Raw genomic sequence first — 22,801 nt, 5'->3', positions numbered from 1 at the left:
ATGAAAAAATTCTTTCATTGAAGACAGAATTTTTTCATATTCTTAAGGCGGATTTTTTTTCATATTCTAAGGCGGATTTTTTTTCATATTCTAAGGCGGATTTTTTTTCGAAGGCGGATATATTTTCTGTTTCATTAGGCGGATATATTTTCCGTCTCTTTAGGCGGATATATTTTTGAGAAAAACATTTTTCCTTTTAATTAGACGGAAATTTTTCCTCCTAAGACAGGCGGATAAATTTGCATATTTCGGCTCTATTCCGCCCGTAACCCGCCTGGAATCCATGTAAGAAAGATTCTTCGTGTAAAAGTGGACTTTAAACGGATTCCCTCTAAAATATCCGCCTGGAATCCGTGTAAAAGACGCCTGGATTTTTTCGTACAGGTCTACATCAAAAAATATTTATCATTTCATAGAAATATTGCTATAAAATTAGTTAGAACATAGGGGAAAACCACCTAAAATTAGTGTAGGAAACAAACAAATTCTGATTTTTTTCTTTCCTTTCTATCGAACCTACATGACTTACATTTTTTTTTACAATAACAGTAAGAAAGAAAAAAATACAATTAAATATTTGGCAGTGGTTTGTCTTGTAAAAAAATCTATTCCTATTTAATATTTAACAAGTGTTTACAAAAATATATAAAAATTTTAAAGAGTAAAAAATATATAATTGTTGTTCTTGAAAACTTCATAAGTAATATCATTTCATTTTTGTGATAATGCTTGATTACAGTTTACGGTGTTGATCGGTGTTGTAAAAAACCTAAATTCATTTCAGTATTTCAGAACAGATGTTCCTTGAAATTTCATATAGAATTGACTACACAAATTTATAAACCACCCATGACCATGATGACAATACAGTATTCTGCCAGTTTTCAATATTAGTGTTCTTATAAAGGCATATTTCCCATGTTGATTGAATGTATTATAAAATGGACACTGAAAAAAATATGGTAGTGACTAACTGCTTTATACATCTGTAAAAACTGAACAAATAATGGACAGACATTGACCAGTCCATTTTAAGAAATGCATACAATTATTTTTATTTTAAAAGCATATTCTACGAAGCATCTGTACTCCATCTACTTTACTGTTATCCCTGAAAGACCTGCTATGCTGTTGTATTTTAAATCCAGTTAAAACATTTAAACGGATCATATTTCTTAGTATCATGTATACCTCGAATAACCATTTCAATATTTTCATCTTGTATTAGTGATTTACATTATCATGATTATCTATAATGAATCAAACATTGGTTTCTAAAAATGGAACTCACAATTAAAAGAGCACTCTTTGATATAAGGCACATTTTAACTTTTTTCAAATAGCTATATAACTATGATAAATGACAGCAGAATGTTTCCTAACAATTCAACTAGTAATCATTTTGGCTAAATATTTCAATTATAAGGCTGTTCCCCTTTAAGATGCAGAAGTTCTTCCACACTTTTTGAATTGATAATTATAAATACTTAACATTTTTTTCTCTCTGAAACAATTTCTCCCTATATTAAGTTGTTTTTAGGGACTGAATCTGATATATATTTGGATTTTGATACAAAATCATTTGAAGAAAAAAGAAAAGCTAATTGATGCTGTAATAATTTTGAAATTTTGCTAAAATTTCATATATAAGGATCAAAGAATGGGTTATATGATAACTTCTCAATCTTAAAATGAAGGTTGGAATGTTATGAATATAATACCTTCTTTACATATATATATTGCATACAAAAAATGTTATTGCATAAGATCTATAAATAACTATTTCAGATCATCAAAGATTTCCATCATCCATCATTTTATGCATGTTCCGTACTACAACATCCATATGATCCCTATATTTCCCACTGGAATCAAAGATCTGATCCATAAGTTCCTCACAGTTGAAGAAGTTGAATACTGTGTCAGCGCGTGTTTTCGATTTGTCCGTTAGATGTCTACTGATCACAGTCTGTAGCAATTGTCTACATTCCTCTAAACTGGTTTTCAGGAAGGCTTTATCATATGTAAAGTCGACTTCATGGAAGCTTACCATCGTCATAGATAGTGAATGAAACTTAGATTTAAATGTTTCCACTGTTTTTAACTCCTCTGCATTGAATTGATCATTCCTGTATAGAATACCAACTTTTATAACTGTTTTAATGATATATTTCATGATCTTCTTCGCTTCTTCCTTGTTTTTAAAGTCTTTAATAATAAGAAAAGCTTTGTCTAAGACTTCACTTGTTGTATCATCAATAAAGTGTTTGGCAATTTTCTTGTTTGACATTTTTCCAAGAAGCTTTTTTTGTAGACTGAGCCCCAGTCCTTTGGAGTCAAAGCCTGCTCCTGGTTCAGCCACTGAAAAATATACATTTACATATTTATTATTAAGTCAGTAGTCAGTGCATGTCTTTAATTGTAAATAAAATGCTTCGCTGAGTGCAGCCTGATACGACTGCACAGGTTGAACCCTGAACAGTTGGGGCAAATTTCGTTACAAATCAATTGCCCAGTACTGTGCAATTGAAGATTTCTTCTTGAAACTTTTCAAAAATTTGAAATTTTACAAAAAATATGAATCCCCAAAAATCCCCCTCCCCCCCGCCCCAACTTATTGAAACCCCCTTGGAGCACCAACCCAAAAACTCAATCCCAGCCTTTCATTTGTAGTATGGAGCCGTGTAGTACAATTTCAGAGAGATCCATACACTAACACACAAGTTATTGTCTGAAAACTAGAAAAAATGCTTGTTTTTGACCCTTCATTCCTAAATTGTTGGTCCCATTACCCCTTAAATGAATCCCAACCTTCTACTTGTGGTATAAAACATTGTGGTACAATTTCAGAGCAATCGAAGTACTGAGACGAAGTTATTATCCTGACACTAGAAAAAATGCTTGTTTTGGGCCCCTAATTCCTTGACGGTTGGGACCATCATGTTATTTCATCCCAAAAATCAATCCCAACCTTCCTTTTGTGGTTTTGAACCTTCTGAAAAAAATTCATAAAGATCTATTCACTAAAACTATAGATAGGTGTCACATATGCATATAACTCACGAAATATATGCATATAACTCACGAAATATAACCAAAACATAACCTCCCTTTAACAGGACACAATTTCGTAGTATTTATCTTTAAAATATTGTCTTAATTCACACAAAATATAACCTCCCTTTAACAAGACAAAATTCCATAGTATTCATTTATGAAATATTGTCTATATACAGACACAATTTCACCACGCAAATTTGTCCTTCTCTGGACATTTTTCCATAGACAATACAATATTTCGTGATACATAGTTTTGAAAAAGTGTCCTTGTCCATGAAATTTTGTCACCTCCTTCTGGATAATATTTCACCATGAAATTCTGTTCATGACAATACTTCACTATGAAATTCTGTTCATGACAATACTTATAATAAGTAATGTACTGACAATCGCTTATTTTGTAAATATATACACAGGCACATGTCGCAGAAAAAAAACCCTATATACATGGATTTATGTTGATAGCCTCCCCTTCATGAGACAAAATTCCATGACAATCTCACGTGTCATATATGCATATAACTCACGAAATATAACCAAAACATAACCTCCCTTTAACAGGACACAATTTCGTAGTATTTATCTATAAAATATTGTCTTAATTCACACAAAATATAACCTCCCTTTAACAAGACAAAATTCCATAGTATTCATTTATGAAATATTGTCTATATACAGACACAATTTCACTATGCAAATTTGTCCTTCTCTGGACATTTTTCCATAGACAATACAATATTTCGTGATACATAGTTTTGAAATATTGTCTTGTGGTACAATATTTCATAGGGCAATATTTTGCTTTACATATTGACTACTACTATTTCATTAATTTAAAACACTTCCAAACTCTTAAATGATGCACATGTTACTAATTCATTTATTATGACTGCAATGTGTTGCATTTGGAAATTGACATAGTTGACCTAGATACGACAACCCTTCATGCTAGCTGTTCAAAACTCCTCCCTCTGAAATATCACAATGCCAGTTGTTTGCTTGTTTACAAACAAAAAAGAAGATTCATGGAAGAGCCTACACAAACGTGCTACACTTATACACATTGGAATTAGAAATTACCTTAATTGTCCTAATCAGAATCGAAATAATTGATGCAAGCTATACTTTATTGTAATTTTAACATGGGTTGGCATTATATTCATGTTATTTTGGCTCTCACTTTCGCTAGGGCAAAAATAATCACCAATATAATGCCTACCAATGTTAAAACTACAATAAAGTATACCTTGCATCAATTATTTCTTTAAGAATGAAGTCATTAAATACAGTTCAAATGATTATTGATTCCTTACCAACATTTATTGTAAATGAAAATAATTTTTGATGCATATAATTTTCAATTTTTTTTTCTCTCAATAAAATGAATTTACCAAAGGATGAATAATTTGACATTGAAAGACAGTTTGAACAAGTCCAAAAACTTCTCAAAATGGGCAAATTTCCATGAAAATAACTTATTACTGAAAGTTCTCCTCTTTTCTATGAATTTGTCAAATTTCAAGGAATTCCTGGAACCTTTCCAATAATTATTCCTTTTTAAATACTTTTGATAATATCCCACATTCCAGGGATTATTACTCATTTAGGGAACCCTGTTAGACATCATGTCTGTACAATGTACTTACTTTTTGAAGAAATTCTCTACCAACAGTTGCAAATAAGTTCACTGTTTCATATCACTATATATTTCACTTCCTTCCTCCTAAAATGAAATAAAATAAATACTTAATTAGCAAACAAAAATTCACTTCTAGTTAGCTGGAAAAAAGTGAAAACTATCCATAATTACAACAATTAGCACTTAATGACAGTCTGAATACACATCACCAGAGAAATCAATTGTTTGTCCATATTATGCTGGTGGCTCTATGTACACATGTAGGCCAGGTATTGAAGCACGATATTAGATTATTGTATGATAAAAATGTGACAACATATCATCTTTACACACTTAATTAAAATTTAACTACCAATTTCCTGATATTTCTATTTGAGAAAATTGTGTATTGCAGAAACCTTCAGTTATTTGCAACCTGTAGTTATAAACATAACAAATCATTCAATTTTTTAAAAGTTTTAAAATGGAAGGGCCCTCTTTTTTTCATTTTTACAGAATGAACACCTAAAATAAACCAATTTATTTATCAAACAGAAAAGCAGTGACTTCCAAATTTCCAAAATAAATATAGCCGAGGAAGCTGCTTTAAAAAGATGGAAAGAGCCTCAAATTTGTCTTAGATTACATGTCTCAAACAAATTGCATTATGTCATCTATGATTATGATTAAATGCATTTTATATCCAGTGGCAAATATTTCATTCATATCCTTGATAAGTTGAGCTAGTGACTGCTTAAAAAACCTAGTTAAAAGCTATCTGAGACTATATTTCCTGATTAACTACATAGTATAACAGTTTTAAATTATTCAGTTAAGGCCAAATAAAAAAAGTATGTGTGGTTCCAGTTATATCTGAAACTAGAGGCTCTAAAGAGCCTGTGTCGCTCACCTTGGTCTATGTGAATATTAAACAAAGGAAGCAGATGGATTCATGACAGAATTGTGTTTTGGTGATGGTGATGTGTTTGTACATCTTACTTTACTGAACATTCTTGCTACTTACAATTATCTCTATCTATAATGAACTTGGCCCAGTAGTTTCAGTGGAAAATGTTAGTTAAAATTTACAAATTTTATGAAAATTGTTAAAAATTGACTACAAAGGACAATAACTCCTTAGGGGTCAATTGACCATTTCCGTCATGTTGACTTATTTGTAAATCTTACTTTGCTTAACATTATTGATGTTTACAGTTTATCTCTATCTATAATAATATTCAAGATAACAACCAAAAACAGCAAAATTTCCTTAAAATTACCAATTCAGGGGCAGCAACCCAACAACAGGTTGTCAGATTCATCTGAAAATTTCAGAGCAGATAGATCTTGACCTGATAAACAATTTAACCCCTGTCAGATTTGCTCTAAAGGCTGTGGTTTCAGAGTTATAAGCCAAAAACTGCATTTTACCCCATGTTCTATTTTTAGCCATGGCGGCCATCTTGGTTGGTTGGCCAGGTCACGGGACACAATTTTTAAACTAGATACCCCAATGATAATTGTGGCCAAGTTTGGTTTAATTTGGCCCAGTAGTTTCAGAGGAGAGGATTTTTGTAAAAGATAACTAAGATTTACGAAAAATGGTTAAAAATTGACTATAAAGGGCAATAACTCCTAAAGAAATCAACAGACCATTTTGGTTTTGTTGACTTATTTGTAGATCTTACTTTGCTGAACATTTTTGCTCCTTACAGTTTATCTCTATCTATAATAATATTCAAGATAATAACCAAAAACAGCAAAATGTCCTTAAAATTACCAATTCAGGGGCAGCAACCTATCAACGGGTTGTCCAATTCATCTCAAAATTTCAGGGCAGATAGATCTTGACCTGATAAACAATTTAACCATGTCAGATCTGCTCTAAATACTTTGGTTTTTGAGTGATAAGCCAAAAACTGCATTTTACCCCTATGTTCTATTTTTAGCCATGGCGGCCATCTTGGTTGGTAGGCCAGGTCACCGGACACAATTTTTTAACAAGATACCCCAATGATGATTGTGGTCAAGTTTGGTTTAATTTGGCCCAGTAGTTTCAGAGGAGAAGATTCTTGTAAAAGATGACTAAGATTTACGAAAAATGGTTAAAAATTGACTATTAAGGGCAATAACTCCTAAAAGGGTCAACAGACCATTTTGGTCCTGTTGACTTATTTGTAGATCTTACTATACTGAACATTTTTGCTGTTTACAGTTTATCTCTATCTATGATAATATTCAAGATAATAACCAAAAACAGCAAAATTTCCTTAAAATTATCAATTCAGGGGCAGCAACCTATCAACGGGTTGTCTGATTCATCTCAAAATTTCAGGGCAGATAGATCTTGACCTGATTAACAATTTTACCCTTGTCAGATTTGCTCTAAATGCTTTGGTTTTTGAGTTATAAGCCAAAAACTGCATTTTACCCCTATGTTCTATTTTTAGCCATGGCGGCCATCTTGGTTGGTTGGCCGGGTCACCGGACACAATTTTTAAACTAGATACCCTAATAATGATTGTGGCCAAGTTTGGTAAAAATTGGCCCAGTAGTTTCCGAGGAGAAGATTTTTGTAAAAGCTAACGACGGACGACGACGACGACGACGGACGACGGACGCCGGACGCCGGACGCCAAGTGATGAGAAAAGCTCCCTTGGCCCTTCGGGCCAGGTGAGCTAAAAAAGTTAGGGTAGGTTAGGGTAGGGATTTTTTTTTTTTTTATTTTATGTTTTTTTTTTACATCGAGTCTATTGGAGCAACATTCTGACTTTAACAGAGCTTAATGAAAAAAGACAATAAAATCTTTAGGGACTGGGTAGGCTATTTTTGAGGTGAAAAAAGTAGGGAAGGTAGGGTTACTAGAACCACACATATATTTTTATTTGGACTAAGTTATACAAGAAATACATGTTAGATAATGAAAAGGCATAGCAACATAACAATGAATGTGTACACTGCAAATATATCAAACTTAATTTATGTTTCATTGTCAATAACATGACAAGATTGAAATAAACAATACATAAATTTTTGTAACATCCACAAACTTACAAAGCAAAATTAACAGAGAAGTTGATGAAATAGGAGAAAACATGGAAATACCAGACTTTCTGAGGAGAGGATGCATTGAAATTACTTATAGACTATACAAATATATTAAAAATATATACATACATTGACATACATATTTATATAAACTTGTTATCTAAATTCTAAATACATCTATGAATATTTATTCCTTCAAGCAGTTAGTTTTTTTTCTTTAGCTATTTCCGTTTAATAAAATATCATTTAAGAATACAAATAAGCACATTTTATAATCAGGAAACAGATTACCTTCATAGAAATATATTACACTTTAAAACTATTGACAGGAAATAAACCACCCATCAATCCATCTGTTGACAAAATTCTTACAATACCACAAAATCACACCTCAAGATTTATATCTTTATACATACAAATTCTTTAAGTCTTCTATATTAAATATGCATGGAGGTTATCAGATACAAAAAAAATACCTTAGTTAGTTTAAATCCATCATTTAAACTTTTTAACTACTGAATCAAAGGTCACATACTCCTGTGTAATACCAAGGACCAATTTATACACATGGGGAAATTGAAATTTCTTTCGACATTGACAAGGAAATATTTATTTTAGTTTTAACTAAACATTATACCATCTTGAAGATTACTAATTAAACAAATATGAAACTGGGAAATAAGATATGATTGTTTTTGATCACTAAAAATTCATTCAAAATTCTGACATCTTCTTGAGAAAAGCACCCCCCTTCTGGGACCCCATTCATTCAACGAACACTTACATGAGTGAGATTTGTTGGTCAGGAAGTTTCAAACCATTGACATTTACATGTACAATAAATGTCTCCTATACAGTCAGTCAGAGACATGCTTCATTATACATGTATGTTAATTTAATCACACTAATTCAAGCAGTAAAATACACATATATTTGACATGTTCTACATTTGCCTTGAGGTGACAATCTTTACAATCGAACCAAATATAGAAGACTTTTGTTCCATTATGCTACTATATCTATAGGTTAAATAAGGCTTGCTATGATTCAAATAAAGAAAACTGCTGAGGGATAAATTTTTTGGCGAGATCCAGTCTTGAACATCTTTTCTCTTTCTTCCAAATTTCACAGTTGATCAACATTAACATTCTGGAAGGACCAAATTTATTAAAAGCTCTTTAAAACTGTGTGCAAGACCATAATGATAATATCCATCAAAAGAAAAAAACATATGAAACATAATTTCTGCCAAATTAGTCCATTGGAAATGTATAACAGGACTTTTTAAATCTTTTTGGGAAGACTTGCTTATACATTGAAGAGGGTAAAAGAGCAAGTCCCCAGTCTATGTGTGCACTATCATAAGGTTTCATATCATTATGAAATATTGATATGCATTGTAATCTGAAGCTTGAGAAATTCAAGACAGCATTATAAAAAACTTGGCTCAGACTATTAGTTGGACATCAGAAAAGCCACTACACTCAACATTGGTGGCCCTATCTGATTTCTGAGGGTCTGAGAACACTGATTATGTAGTTCTCTTTTTTTAATTTGCTTTTAAACATAAATGTTAATACTGAGGTAAGTGAAAACATGCACTATAATTCAGCAGGTTCAAAACTAATTCTATAAACAGTGGAAGTTCCACTGTAAGTTTGTAACTCAAACAAGCACATGACTGAGTGTTTTGTAAATTTGGTGAATAGGTACAATTTTATATTTAGAAATATAAAAACAGCATATATCTCTTTTAATGTTAAGGTCATATTATATTACAAGAACTAAATTGTCAAAAGATTTTAAATGGTGATTGATTGGAGCTTCTCTGCAGAAAAAGAACAAAGTTGTGAAAGATGGTATTTCCTATTACTCTGCTGTGCATTTTGAATTTCCTTACATGACTTTTGGAGTAAGACCATGAGACAGGTTTGTCAATACTCAGAACGTGACCTGAAATAGTATCTTACATTACACATGAAAAAGAAGATGTGGTATGATTGCCAATGAGACAATTTACTCTTTACAAGAGACCAAATGACACAGAAATTAACAACTGTAGGTCACTGTAACACCTTCAATAATGAACAAAGGCTGTTACTTAGTAAGCTAGCATGTCTAAAATATTGATAATCATGTCAGTTTAGTACACATGAGGAATTATATTCATATATGCATATTCTCATCCTTGAAATGGTTGAAAATTAAACACTTGATGTTAAATACGTACTTAAATTCATAAGTACTTTAGTTGACAGTCATCTGATACATACAAAAACTTGTATTACATACTAGTACCGAAGGTCACGTGAAAACTGAATTGTTGGACAGATTTATGCTTATTGTATCATGCTGTAACACATTTCCTATTCTTAATTTTTTTTTAAATGCAAAGAAAGAGATGATTCATGAAAAGAAATAATCTGAACTTATGATTTGTCGTTTTATGTACCATATAGATTGAAGATAAATCAATGATGATGATGATGATAGACGATAAAGCGCAGTGTTTAGTTCAATGCATATTCAGGATAAGAACATGTTTAAAGTTTTGTTTTGTACTAGCCAGATGTTTAAAGTGCAGGTTTTACGTAACAAGGTAAAAAGTTTGCAGGTAGACATGTCAACCTACTTGGGACACATTAGTTTCACTCAGACCTTGTCTTTGCCCTTACCCTTACCCCTAATTGCCACATGCTTAGCAGAGTAGAAGCAAATACCAACTTATAGGTCTATGGTTTAAACTGGTCGGGGTCAAACCCACATCTCGCACAAGACCACTGGATATATCAGATATAGAGCATTCATTTTGGGGCCTTTTAAACCTCACTGTACAGAATGGATTTTGCTTATTGTTGAAGATTGTACTGATACCTTAAGTTGTTAATTTCTGTGTCATTTGTTTCCAGTGGAGAGTTGTCTCACTGGCAATCATACCACATCTTCTTATTTCTATATTGAAGGAGATTTAGTTAAATGATGGTGAATTTTCAGTGAATTCTGGTGATTTTGAGTATATTGACTCATGATTTCAATCTCTTTTATGTATATTCCATAAGTAATATATGACAGGGTTATAAATGAGTGTTATCACCATGTCTATGACTCTATCATAGTGATTCACTCATCACCAGGAAGAGTGATATTTATCTTATCAGCCTTGTATAGTTATACATAATGTTTTGTACAGTAACACCAGTCTGCTGAAAACAAAACCTACTTGACATTACATTTTTTACAATATAATCTTTTTGGTAGTGATTAAAATCACAAACAAATTATTAAAGATAAACAGACAAGGAAGCAGTCAAGGAAGAATTTGAATATTTTAAAATTTGTTGCAAGTTAGATTTTTGAGATTTCTTTATTTGATAATTTGAAAAAAGCTAATTTTAACTTTTAACATAATCATGGAAATAACTGTATTTAACTCTGAGATTTAACTCTGCTTGCAAATTTAGAAGCAATATGAAGATACTATGATATGCAAATTCAGCAAAAATACCCAATAATTTTTTTGATCAACTTTTATCTTTGCAAACAAAAGAATATGCTTATCATGAATGGGCAACCTTGAGATAGAAGGCTTACACAATGAATTTCATGCATTCAGTTATTTTTCAATACACAGAAAATATTCATTTAACCTGCAAGTTATTTTAATCTTACTGAATATATTTTGATGATAATTCTCATTTCATTTCATTTGCATAACTTACCTAAGTTTCATTTCTAGTCAATATGCATAACTTGAATACCGTAATAAAATCTTTCAAAAATTTGCAAAAATAAATAAGTATAAAAGAAAATTCATAATAGTAAACAAACCTGTTTTACTTTTAACGCTTATCCCTATTACAATTTAAATCCACTGTATATTTCCTTCTTATTATCCATGTGAAACTGATTAGCTTAAATATAACAAAATGCTTTTAAGTAGATTTTCCTCTTTGAACATGTGAACATCTTAATGAGCGTTCTATGTATATAATACTACAGAAATACACCAGGTCTTTACAAGAGGAATTAACTGTGACACCAATAGTCTTGTCTGTTTCTACTTATTGTAAACTAAAATATATATCTTAAACTTTGTATAGTTTTTAATATACTCAACAACTGAAAAAACACAGCATTTATTTAACATTTGCTAGTTTTATTTTTTTTGTTTAAATGATTTTTTACCAAGTTTAGCCAATAAAAAAGTATATAGTGTGTTAAGGGTTTCCTTCTTTAGAAATCAGGGTTGTTGATAGCTTGAGTTTGAATTTCTTTTTTTTTAGTGATTTTTTTTAACTCAAGAGTATATAAAAAGATATCTGGTATTTTGTCACCATGTTTTGACCATACATTTGTAAGTTCAGATACAAACTTAAGGCAAATTTAGGTTATACATATTGTACATGTTGTAGGTAGGCTAAGAAACCTTGTACAAATAATCTTTTATATTAATTTTGACTTAAAGTAATTCAGAGCTGATAGAAGAAAAAAAATTTCAAAGGGATAATTCAATCTTCGAGGAGTGACCTGAATTGTAACCTTAGACTAGCAAAGATGAAATGACAGTGGGTGACAGAGCCATTTGGTGTTCAATATATACTAATCTAAGAAATATATTGGCTCAGTAAGTAAGCCATATAAATATTCCACACAAATTTTGCAACAACGCCTACATGTAGCTAAATACTTAAGCTATTTTAGAACATGCACATCTCCAAATAAATGTCAAAAGGACATTGGCAATCTAAAAGAGGAAAGCATTTATCACATCTATTCCAGAAATTTCCAGAAATAGTTTGCCAATTTGCACACCCTAAAATGTCAAACCTACTTTTATGATCATTTTGAATTTTATTTTGAATTTTGTTAGGATGAAAGTTTTACTATGCAGCTATTCCATTTTCATCAAATTATTAATGCCCATAAAAATAAGGTCATGGTCAGATGAATCCTACAAGACAAACAAATTAGAGGGGGTCCAGAGTGCACAGGAAAAATTTGGTTACATGTATTTAGAGAATCACTGAAGCATGACTGGAGTGAAAGTCAAAAGGTCTGAGATGATTTGTGTTCTTTAAAAACCTTTTTACTGTTTTACGTAGAAAGTCTGTTGGGCTTTGACAAAAAAATTAGAAGATGTGGTATGATTGCCAATGAGACAACTCTTCACAAACAACAAAATGACACAAAAATTAACAACTGTAGGTCAGCATTCAGCATTCAAAAATGAGCAAAGCCACTAACACATTGTCAGCTATAAAAGGCCCCAAAATGACAATTTATACAATTCAAAAGAGAAAACTAACAACCTACTAAAAATTCAGAAATTATTGCGATGTTTTATTATTGCAACAAACACTTCAGGGTAACATGTATAATCGCAATGATTTGAACTTGTATTTTTATATTTTTTATAAAAATTATACCAGATTTTATTCAGTATCGAAGAAATTTAAATGGCAATAATAAATGCATGCAATTATTCCTGAATTTACAGTTATTTATGTTCCAAATAATGAACACATATACATTGTATACAGCTTGGTTGAACAATGGTCAAAACTTATGCAGAAAGGTTGTCATATTTTTCCATTTTAGATATCAAACAGACATGGGAAAATCTGGGGAATTCAACCACAGGAGAGAATTTGGAATCCTCATTGATCAATGAACTTGGTACAAACAACATGAGCAATGTTAAAATAATTTGTAGCTTCAGTTTTTCCTTCAACTTTTTATTAATGGTACATTACTGCCTAATAATAAAATTCACATAAAATGCATAAACATTTCCTATCATATATCCCTTCAAGCATCTGTTACATAGGTAAAATTTAACATGTTTTTATGATTTTCTAAACTATACTATAGCATTAGCATGTATAGTTTACCTACATACAGATGTATAAACAGGGTGCTTATGGTCTCTGAATTTCATCTGAATGAGTCTTATATCACGAATATTCCAAAATATTTGTTCAGGTTTCATTTAATTCATCTCTCACAATTTGGTGTATTTATAAATTATAAAATGCAATTTCTAGACTCATAAAAAACAAGAGGCTGTCACAACGACAGCAAACCGGATTTATTAACATTTATTTGTGTCCTGGCTATATCACAAGAACCATTACTGATGAATGGTGAAAGTGAAAATCGTCAATATCAAATTTGACCTCCATTTTGTCATCAGTATTAACATATTAAAATTCGAAAAGCTTAGATTGAATGGTTCATGAGTAAATGCAACAACCTGAATGGAAACGCCATTTTACGATCTTTCAAGAACCATAACTCCTGAACGGTAAAAGTCAAAATCGTCATTATTGAACTTGACCTCTATTTTGTCATCAGTAACGACATATTAAAATTTCAAAAGCTTTGGTTGAATGGTTCATGAGAAAATGCACGGACACGACGGGAAAAACCATTTTTCAATCTTTCAAGAACCATAACTCCTGAACGGTAAAAGTCAAAATCGTCATTATTGAACTTGACCTCCATTTTGTCATCAGTAACAGCATATTAAAATTTCGGAAGCTTTGGTAGAACAGTTCATGCATAAATGCATGGACACGACTGGAAACTCCATTTTTCAATCTTTCAAGAACCATAACTCCTGAACGGTAAAAGTCAAATTCGTCATTATTGAACTTGACCTCCATTCTTTTATTAGTAACAACATATTAAAATTTGGGAAGCTTTGGTAGAACAGTTCATTCGTAAATGCACGGACAACTCCATTTTCCAATCTTTCAAGAACCATAACTCCTGAACGGTAAAAGTCAAAATCGCCATTATTGAACTTGACCTTCGTATAGTTGTCAGTAATAACATATTAAAATTTTAAAAGCTTTGGTTGAACGGTTCATGAGTTAATGCACGGACAACATTTGATTGCCGCCCGCCCGACCGCCCGACCGCCCGCCCGCCGTACATCCCCAAATCAATAACCGACATTTTTGTCACAAAAATCCGGTTAAAAATGTAGGTTTCTTGATGATTTCAATAATAACTGAAATTGCATTTATTATCCATATGGGAATATAAATGTGAAAAAAATCCATGGAAAGGTCTCCTCTTGTATAATCTATATTTGATTATTTTTTACAATGATTTATTAGTTTTGAAGATTCTATATTAACAATAATAATTGTTTCTATCTAATCAAATATGTACTAAAGCACACACCAATTTAAACTAACAAGAATTTACTTGTTCAAATTTTCAAGACTAGCATTTACAATGTGCACAAGACATTCAAAATTTCAAGTACATGTAGCAATTAGTCTGTTGCATGTCAAAAAAACATCAGGATAAAGCACCAAACAAAACAAGCATACATGTCCATGTTCAGTGTAACGCAAAATTCAGGTCAAAACTAGAATTTGACGTACATGTTTATACCGGTACTGAGTTTAAAAAAGGTTCACATCATTATGAACATGTATACTTAATTTTAAGTTGGTTTTACTACAATTTCGTGGTAAACTTAAAGGGATGGTGAACAAACAGATGCAGTTTCGGAGGGAGCTCAGCAAGGCTTCCAAAATAGTTATATTTACCAGACAAATGTAAATTTATCGGACATTGTATGACTGGGCCAAGCATGAAAAGGACATCCTGGGTAGGTTTGCCATTTCAACATTTTGATGTGATTCAGAAAAATAAAGCATTTTGACTTGAGCATCCTGTCATTCAAAGTAACAGTACTCTTTAAACAAGACCTGCTATAATCCCCTCTTATTACAATCAAGGTAAATTTAGTGTCAATCAGGTGAGATTTACCCATGATCACCTGAATCAGGTAAACTATTTGTGCCAGACATCAATTAAACATTTTTAAAATTTTGCTCTGCATGCCACCTATTGGTCATATTAAAGCTTCCCCCCCTTTCATAAAATTCAATTAAAAATTTAAGATAGGACAAAGTTATTGATACTGAAAAAAAAACTTTAACCATAGACTGAACCTAAAAATTGAAGCCACTGCCGATAGAATCTAGGATTGCAATGTCACGCTTTTGAAACAAAAATGTTGCAGGTTCCAGGAAAAAGATAATCACTGTTGCAATCCATGAGAGAAAACATCCTGCCAGGTGTCATGTTTCTAGGCACAATAGTTTCGCTAATACATGAATAGCCCTTGGTGAAAATGTACATGTAGTAACATTATTCAAATGGAAATGGCCCTGAACTTTCAAACATTTGAGTAACATATGTGCAGATCGGTATGTAATTTATATACATGTATATACCAGTGATATTAAATAGTCCAATATACGAATTAAGATGTAAACACTACAAATATGGCTATCTAGACATGTATGCATTTAAACCATGGCCATGTTGTCACTAATTTGATATCCTGCATTTAATATGCTGCATCCTAAAATGAAATAATGAGATCAAATTGCTGAAACATATCTGTTCTAAATTATTAAAAGGAATCATTTTACATTAACCAGAACTTCGGGGTGACAAATAAGATATTATTTTAAGCTATCGGGCTTACTACTAAAGGAAATCGAACATAGCAGCAAATCTAATACAGTTTTTGTCCCAATATTCGTAATTTCCAATGATTATTGTTTTTAACTAATCCATGTTAATTATAAGCATATCTAATTAACAGCACAATTTATGATGTAGTCTACTACTTTAAGAAAGTTAGAGCTGGTCTGTATGAAGATAATTAAATTTGTAATTTGAATAGTATTGTCAATTCTCACATAAAAATTCTCTACCAAAAAATGATGCCTCAACATCATAAATTTTCATACACTAGTGAATATGTTACCTTCTTATAAATCAAACAAACCCAATTATCTATTTTTTATTTCATTAATAACCTTTCATACTTTTATTGCTATAAGTCAATCTAAATATCTTCTAATTTCAGTGTTGATTGATGAAATCATAAATATTTTATAAACGTAAGGAGCTTAATAGGTCGGTCAGAGATGGAATGTATATTGATATAAATGACCTTGATATTGCTAAAACCTGGAATATGACTTAATCTAAATAATGCAATTGCATGAAAATGATCGGATCCTACTTAAACCAAGATAAAAAGAAACTATCCTTTTTTTCTTCTTCTAACAGGTTGAATTATTATTTTCAAGACACTTTATGACATGTACTTATTAAAGTTTGAACTTTATTCATTGCAATGTTTTTATTCTGAATAAGAGGCTGTCAAAATATCAGTAAACTGGGTTTTAAATACATTTATTGTTTATTACTGAAGGGCCACAACTTCTGGTCAAGTAAAAATTGTCAATAATACACGTAAGAGTTATCTCTGACTAGTAAATGGTTTAAATGTCTATTTATCATTTATTACCATGATTACAGGCTAAAGAAGGGACTCCTCATCTTTTTGAGAATAGAATTTCTATTAGGAAAGACATTTGTTATGCCCCTCTTCTTGCTGACTTGTTTCTTAATTATTATGATGCTGACTTCATACAGGAACTTCTTAGGAAGAAAGATAAGAAGTTAGCAATATCCTTTAACTCTACTTTCCGCTATATAGATGATGTTCTTTCACTAAATAATTCAAAATTTGGTGACTATGTTGAGTGCATCTATCCCATCGAACTAGAGATAAAGGATACACAGATACAGTAAAGTCGGCCTCATATCTTGACTTACATCTAGAATTTGACAATGAGGATTGGTTGAAAAGAAAACTTTACAACAAAAAGAGATGATTTCAGTTTTCCAATTGTGAACTTTACATTTCTAAGTAGCAACATTACAGCAGCACCTGCATACAGTCTATATATCGCCCAATTGATATGATTATCTCATGCTTGCATTTCCTATCATGAATTTCTTGATAGAATGTTGCTGCTCACAATTTCATCCCTTCGTAAATTTTATGGATGCCATCACAAGTTGGTTGACCGTTATGGAATTACCGTTTCTCAAATGATATCGGATATGTTCCTTACGTAGTAACTACATTTCCCTCTTTCAGGAATGTGACCTACCGAATTAGACTTTTTACTGGATTTGTTATGATATGAGCAACACAACCAGTGCCACAAGTGGAGCATAATCTGCTTACCCTTCCGGAGCACCTGAGATCACCCTTAGTTATTGGTGGGGTTCGTGTTGCTTATTCTTTAGTTTTCTATGTTGTGTTATGTGTACTATTGTTTGTCTTTTTCATTTTTAGCCATGGCGTTGTCAGTTTGCTTTGATTTATGATTTTGACTGTTCCTCTAGTATCTTTCGTCCCTCTTTTATGGTTGATACCAAGAATATATGTAGATTATACAATATAAACACCTAAAAAAAGTATTGACTGACTAAAATTTAACAACAGTTTGAGGAAGGTGCACACAGCTTTGCACTATATAATGGATTTTGACATTTATTTGATATAATTGAAAGTTGAGTTTTCATTAAACTATATCTGGAACTGTTTCACAAAGTGCAATTTAATTCATTTCCACTCCAGAAATTCAATTGTAAAGCTTTTTTGATTTTTTTCTTCTATCAAACGACTTGCTTGGCTTTATTAATATATCTCTATTAAAAAAAAGACTGCCATAATGCCATATTGTTATACAAAGAACTTTCATACAATACACTAAAAGAGTGGCGTAGCTTGTCTTCTGTTTATACCGAGGCAGGGGGTCAGGGGGCGCACCCCCCTGAAGCTATAGAGGTTTTTACAATCTGAACAAGAAAAAAATCGTTAAAAAATAGTTGCTGTTCAATGTTATTTCATCATAATAATGTTAATTATGCCTTACTATCTATACTCAAATCTATAAAAATAACAAAATACGCCCCCCTGAAGCTATAGAGGTTTTTACAATCTGAACAAGAAAAAATCGTTAAAAAATAGTTGCTGTTCAATGTTATTTCATCATGTTAATTATGCCTTACTATCTATACTCAAATCTATAAAAATAACAAAATACGACGGTGAAGGTATCACATCAGACAACCAATGAAAAGTCCTGACTTGCTAGCAGTTACAGAAAGCAGGAACATATATACATACATGTATATATGTATATTGACATACTGTTCCCAGCAGAAAGCCAGCTCAAATGCCTAATGTCTCCCAATATATTTCCAAGTAGTACACTCTAATATAGTTGGCTGTACATCACACGTCATATCACAAGAAATCATGACCTTGCTCGGTGGATAGAAGAAACCTGTACAAAATGTTCAATACAGAAAAAAAAACCGCAAATATTAAGGTTTATTTGTAATAAGTTTTGTTAGGATAATTTGTTTGGTCGTAGGTCACGAATCAACGAATCATAGATAATCCCCACAAAATGACTGCTGGATTGAACAAACAAATTTTAGGATAAACAAGGAGAAAAACATATGCTACATGTAAAGTGTAGCAAGGCACTTGTTTTAGTGGTGTATTCCTTCGAAGGTCTTGAAATTACATATTGAATGATTATTAACTTTTTTTTTCATTCACGATGAACATGACAACCGGCGAATAACTAACATTTACTGTATTCTGAAGTCTTCATTATACATTTTTGTAAATGAACAGTATTTGGTTGATTTTTTTTATATATAAACTGACATTATGTATTAACTAACAGACATATTTCTCTGGAATTAGTGATTCCTTTAAATATTTTAAATTCCCCGCTTGTGAAAACGTACTATGAATTTAAAATAGCGAGAATAAAACTTGTGAACCACATCTTATAAATTATTTTCTGTGCACTATAATGTATAAATGTAAATGCATACCGGTATTTTGTTTTGTTTAGTACCAAAGTCAATGGACATAGTCGTAGGGGAACATGTCAACACTTATAAATGAGGGTTTGAATGCTTAGAATGTGATTATCAAATATTTAGTTTTTAATCATTGTCGCCCATAATTTGATTTTCCTTTATTTTATAATTTAGCACCATTTTAAATCCATATTCTTTCAAATTTAAATTAATTTCAGAGCCGATATTTCTGTTTTCTTAAAACCTCACCCAGGCCCTCATATACAATGTACTAGAAATTATTCTGACACAAAATTAACTAATTGACCTAATTCAATGGTAAAGTGATTTGATCGGGAGACTCATGAGTTGCATCCTCATCTATTCTACTCACTGTTTTCGCTTGCAATGGGGTAGGACAAAATAAATCTGTTGTCGATTTCCTTTTACTCTGACAAACTTGAATTACAGAAAACTACCGTAAAGGGTATTTCCAAGTAGAGGAGGGAAAATTAATTCAAATGTTCCCATAAGTCTTTAATAATTCGTAAAGGGTATGAATCAATAACCTCGCCAACAAGACATATCAAGTTGCTACATTATTGTTTAGTAGCCAGTTTGCTGCAATAATCATTTAAAAGAAAATACAGTGAAGGAAAATATTTTTTTTCTTTTTTTTTTACTGAGGCAGTTGCCTCGGTTGCCTCAACGTAAGCTACGCCCCTTTAAAATAGTATTTTTGAGAGGTGATACATGTACTTGTATTTCTATTGAGTAAAAGTGACGTACATTTTTTACCTGTCTGACAGTGTCTCAAAATTTTAATATATTGTACTGTCATGACTGTAAATTCTGAAATGTTTGAAGTTTTTATTTCCCCAAAATAAAAAAAAGATTTTATTAAATGATAATATATTAGAATGAAGCATTTTTTGATATCCCAAAAATTAATCATACATTTTTTCCATTGTTCATTCATCAAACATGTCAAAAATAATATATGTATGAACTCAAACGTTTCTAAATTCACAGAAATTATTTTTAATATAACCTGCATTCATTTCATGGTTTAAGACCATATTTATGACAAAGGCTTGTTCAAGCTCAAGTCTGGGAAGTTTTACACTCCTTCCTAGGAGTCTACTCCCGTATTCTGAAGAAGAAGAAGTTTAAGGGGCTTTGGAGTTTTTAAGAGTATTTGTTTTCATGAATTCAGGGTAGCAAAACGTCAAATTAAATATAAGTCCAAATAATTATGCTGTCTAGAAAGGCTATTTTTGATTTTGCTGTAGGAAGGTTTCTAAAAAAAATCAGATAACAAAAAGCTGTTCAAAAACAGCAAAATTAGTTGGCCTAGTAAAATACCAAATAAATGACAGATGATTTCCATTTTAGCCATTTAACTTTTTACCAAATTAAAGTTTTATGTAAATCATTTCATTTGGTGTCAAATATACCCAATGCATGAAATACGCCTGCTTAGCTATACGGTGATAAATGTCCGTAAAATAGCAGTTGTTCTAAAAAAAAGATAATTCGGTCTACAGGCTACATCATATAATACTTGTAAATGTATAAAAAAAAAATCTTAACTTCAGAAAGCTTCCGTGTACGATGTTCTGATTGACATGCCGTTTCATTATCACAGATTAGGCATTTGTGAGTCGATATTGCATTTTTCATTCATGGCCTTCACTTATTTTACTTATTTAGTATTTGTACAAACTTACAAAGTAGTTTAAAACCCTGTGAATTTCTTGCCTAGTGACGTCAGTTACCGGAAGTTACAGTATTTAGCGGAAGTGGATAGCATGAGGCTTCAAATGGGATACATATAATGATTGATCAAGGATTTCAAACGTTTAAACAGTAAAACCAGCTACATCATCATGCATATTGGCATAACTTCCAGAGTCAAATATTTAATACATATTCATGAAATTAAATGATAATAAAAAAAGTGTGTGTGTGTGTGCGTGTGTGCTTTGGGGGGGGGGGGGGTATCTAATTACTGTATCTGTATTTGTATGGTAACGTCGTAGCTACCAATTCTGAGGGGGGGGGGGGCAAGGGGTTTAACTGTTATGCTGTTATGGGGCATTTTAATTCTTTGTTATCTGTTATTCTGAAAATATATTTACTGTTAGCTGTTATTGTCTTATTCTTTGTTAGCTGTTAGAGGACTATTATCTATTTTGTTATCTGTTATTGTGAGAATCTATTTGCTGTTAACTTTTATTGAAAATTGGAATGTTAGCATTTTGACAACCAATCTTCCGTAGAAATTGAAGATAATTGAAAATTGTGATTTGAATGGATAATAGTCTCATTGGCACGCTTACCACATCTTCTTACAATGTATATCTATTGGGGTCTTTCTACTGGTAATATCGGGTGGCCCTGTATTTGCAGAAGAATTTCAGTAAAATACATCACATAAACATATAAAATCAATTGGACCCAGGACCATTCCAGTATATATTATTATTATCCTTTGAAATAAATTCCATTGTCTGTGAAAATGTAGCAGTTTGTACAAATTATAATTCACTTATTACTTGTACAATAATTTATAGTACGGATTTTGTTATAAAAAAAGCATTGGTACACCCTATAGATTTTGTTATTCAATGACCACATAATAATCTTTATGTTGTACTATTACACCACTGTCCCTGATTAGGGGAGGATTCAGGGGCGGATGCAGGAATTTTCGAAAGGGGGGGTGCTAACCCAGGGCAAAGGGGGGGGGGGTGCAAAACATATGTCCCGATACAAATGCATTGATCGGCAAAAATAAAGGGGGTGCGCACCCCCGGAACCCCCCCCCCCTGGATCCGCCACTGGGATTGGACACCAACTAGCATGCTAAAGTTGACACAGTCACATTCTGTATGTGCCTAGCTATTTCCAAGTCAGGAGCCTGGATTCAGTGGTTGTAGTTTGTTACTGTGTTACTAGGTTTCTCGTTCGCTATTTTGTGGATAAATTAGGCAGTTAGTTTTCTCCTTTAAATTGTTTTGCATTACTAAGTGGGGCGGGTTTGAATTATGGCTTTGGGAATTATACAACATCTTTTTTCTTTTAGCATTTATATTATAAGTGCTACTCCCTCTCTTTTCATTTACATGAAAGAGAACCCTGACCACCATATTTTTAAAAGCTTGTTAACTGCTTCTTCATGAAAATTGAAGCTCAGAAACCATTGATGCAAATACAAATGTGTCTTCAGTTTAATTTTTCGACAAATACCCTTTTTAAAATTCTACAGCTTCTCCAATGCTGTACCCAAATTTTCCATATTCTATAATTTCACACAAGATACATGATTGGTGTTTCACTTGGTGTCATCCAAA

The 22,801-nt window shown here is 31.8% G+C and overlaps 1 protein-coding gene across 5 annotated transcripts; it reads right to left on the bottom strand.

Annotated features, from left to right (window-relative positions):
- Positions 1 to 727: 727 nt before the first annotated feature.
- On the bottom strand, positions 728 to 21,235 carry LOC143072215 (tumor necrosis factor alpha-induced protein 8-like). Of its 5 annotated transcripts, none has more exons than XM_076247051.1 (3): positions 21,176 to 21,235; positions 4,707 to 4,783; positions 728 to 2,361 (listed from the first exon to the last, which is right to left on the bottom strand). In XM_076247051.1, coding segments are annotated over exons 2-3 (570 nt in total). In that variant the 5' UTR covers positions 4,708 to 4,783; positions 21,176 to 21,235; the 3' UTR covers positions 728 to 1,792. The 5 variants fall into 5 exon arrangements, with proteins under 5 accessions (XP_076103166.1, XP_076103167.1, XP_076103171.1 ...); XM_076247052.1 differs by lacking the exon at positions 21,176 to 21,235 and adding an exon at positions 11,556 to 11,767; XM_076247056.1 differs by lacking the exon at positions 21,176 to 21,235 and adding an exon at positions 8,512 to 8,930.
- Positions 21,236 to 22,801: the final 1,566 nt, after the last annotated feature.

The sequence above is a fragment of the Mytilus galloprovincialis genome, chromosome 4, assembly GCF_965363235.1.
Source record: "Mytilus galloprovincialis chromosome 4, xbMytGall1.hap1.1, whole genome shotgun sequence".
NCBI classification, from domain to species: domain Eukaryota; kingdom Metazoa; phylum Mollusca; class Bivalvia; order Mytilida; family Mytilidae; genus Mytilus; species Mytilus galloprovincialis.
This window is presented reverse-complemented; position numbering and strand designations above follow the sequence as displayed.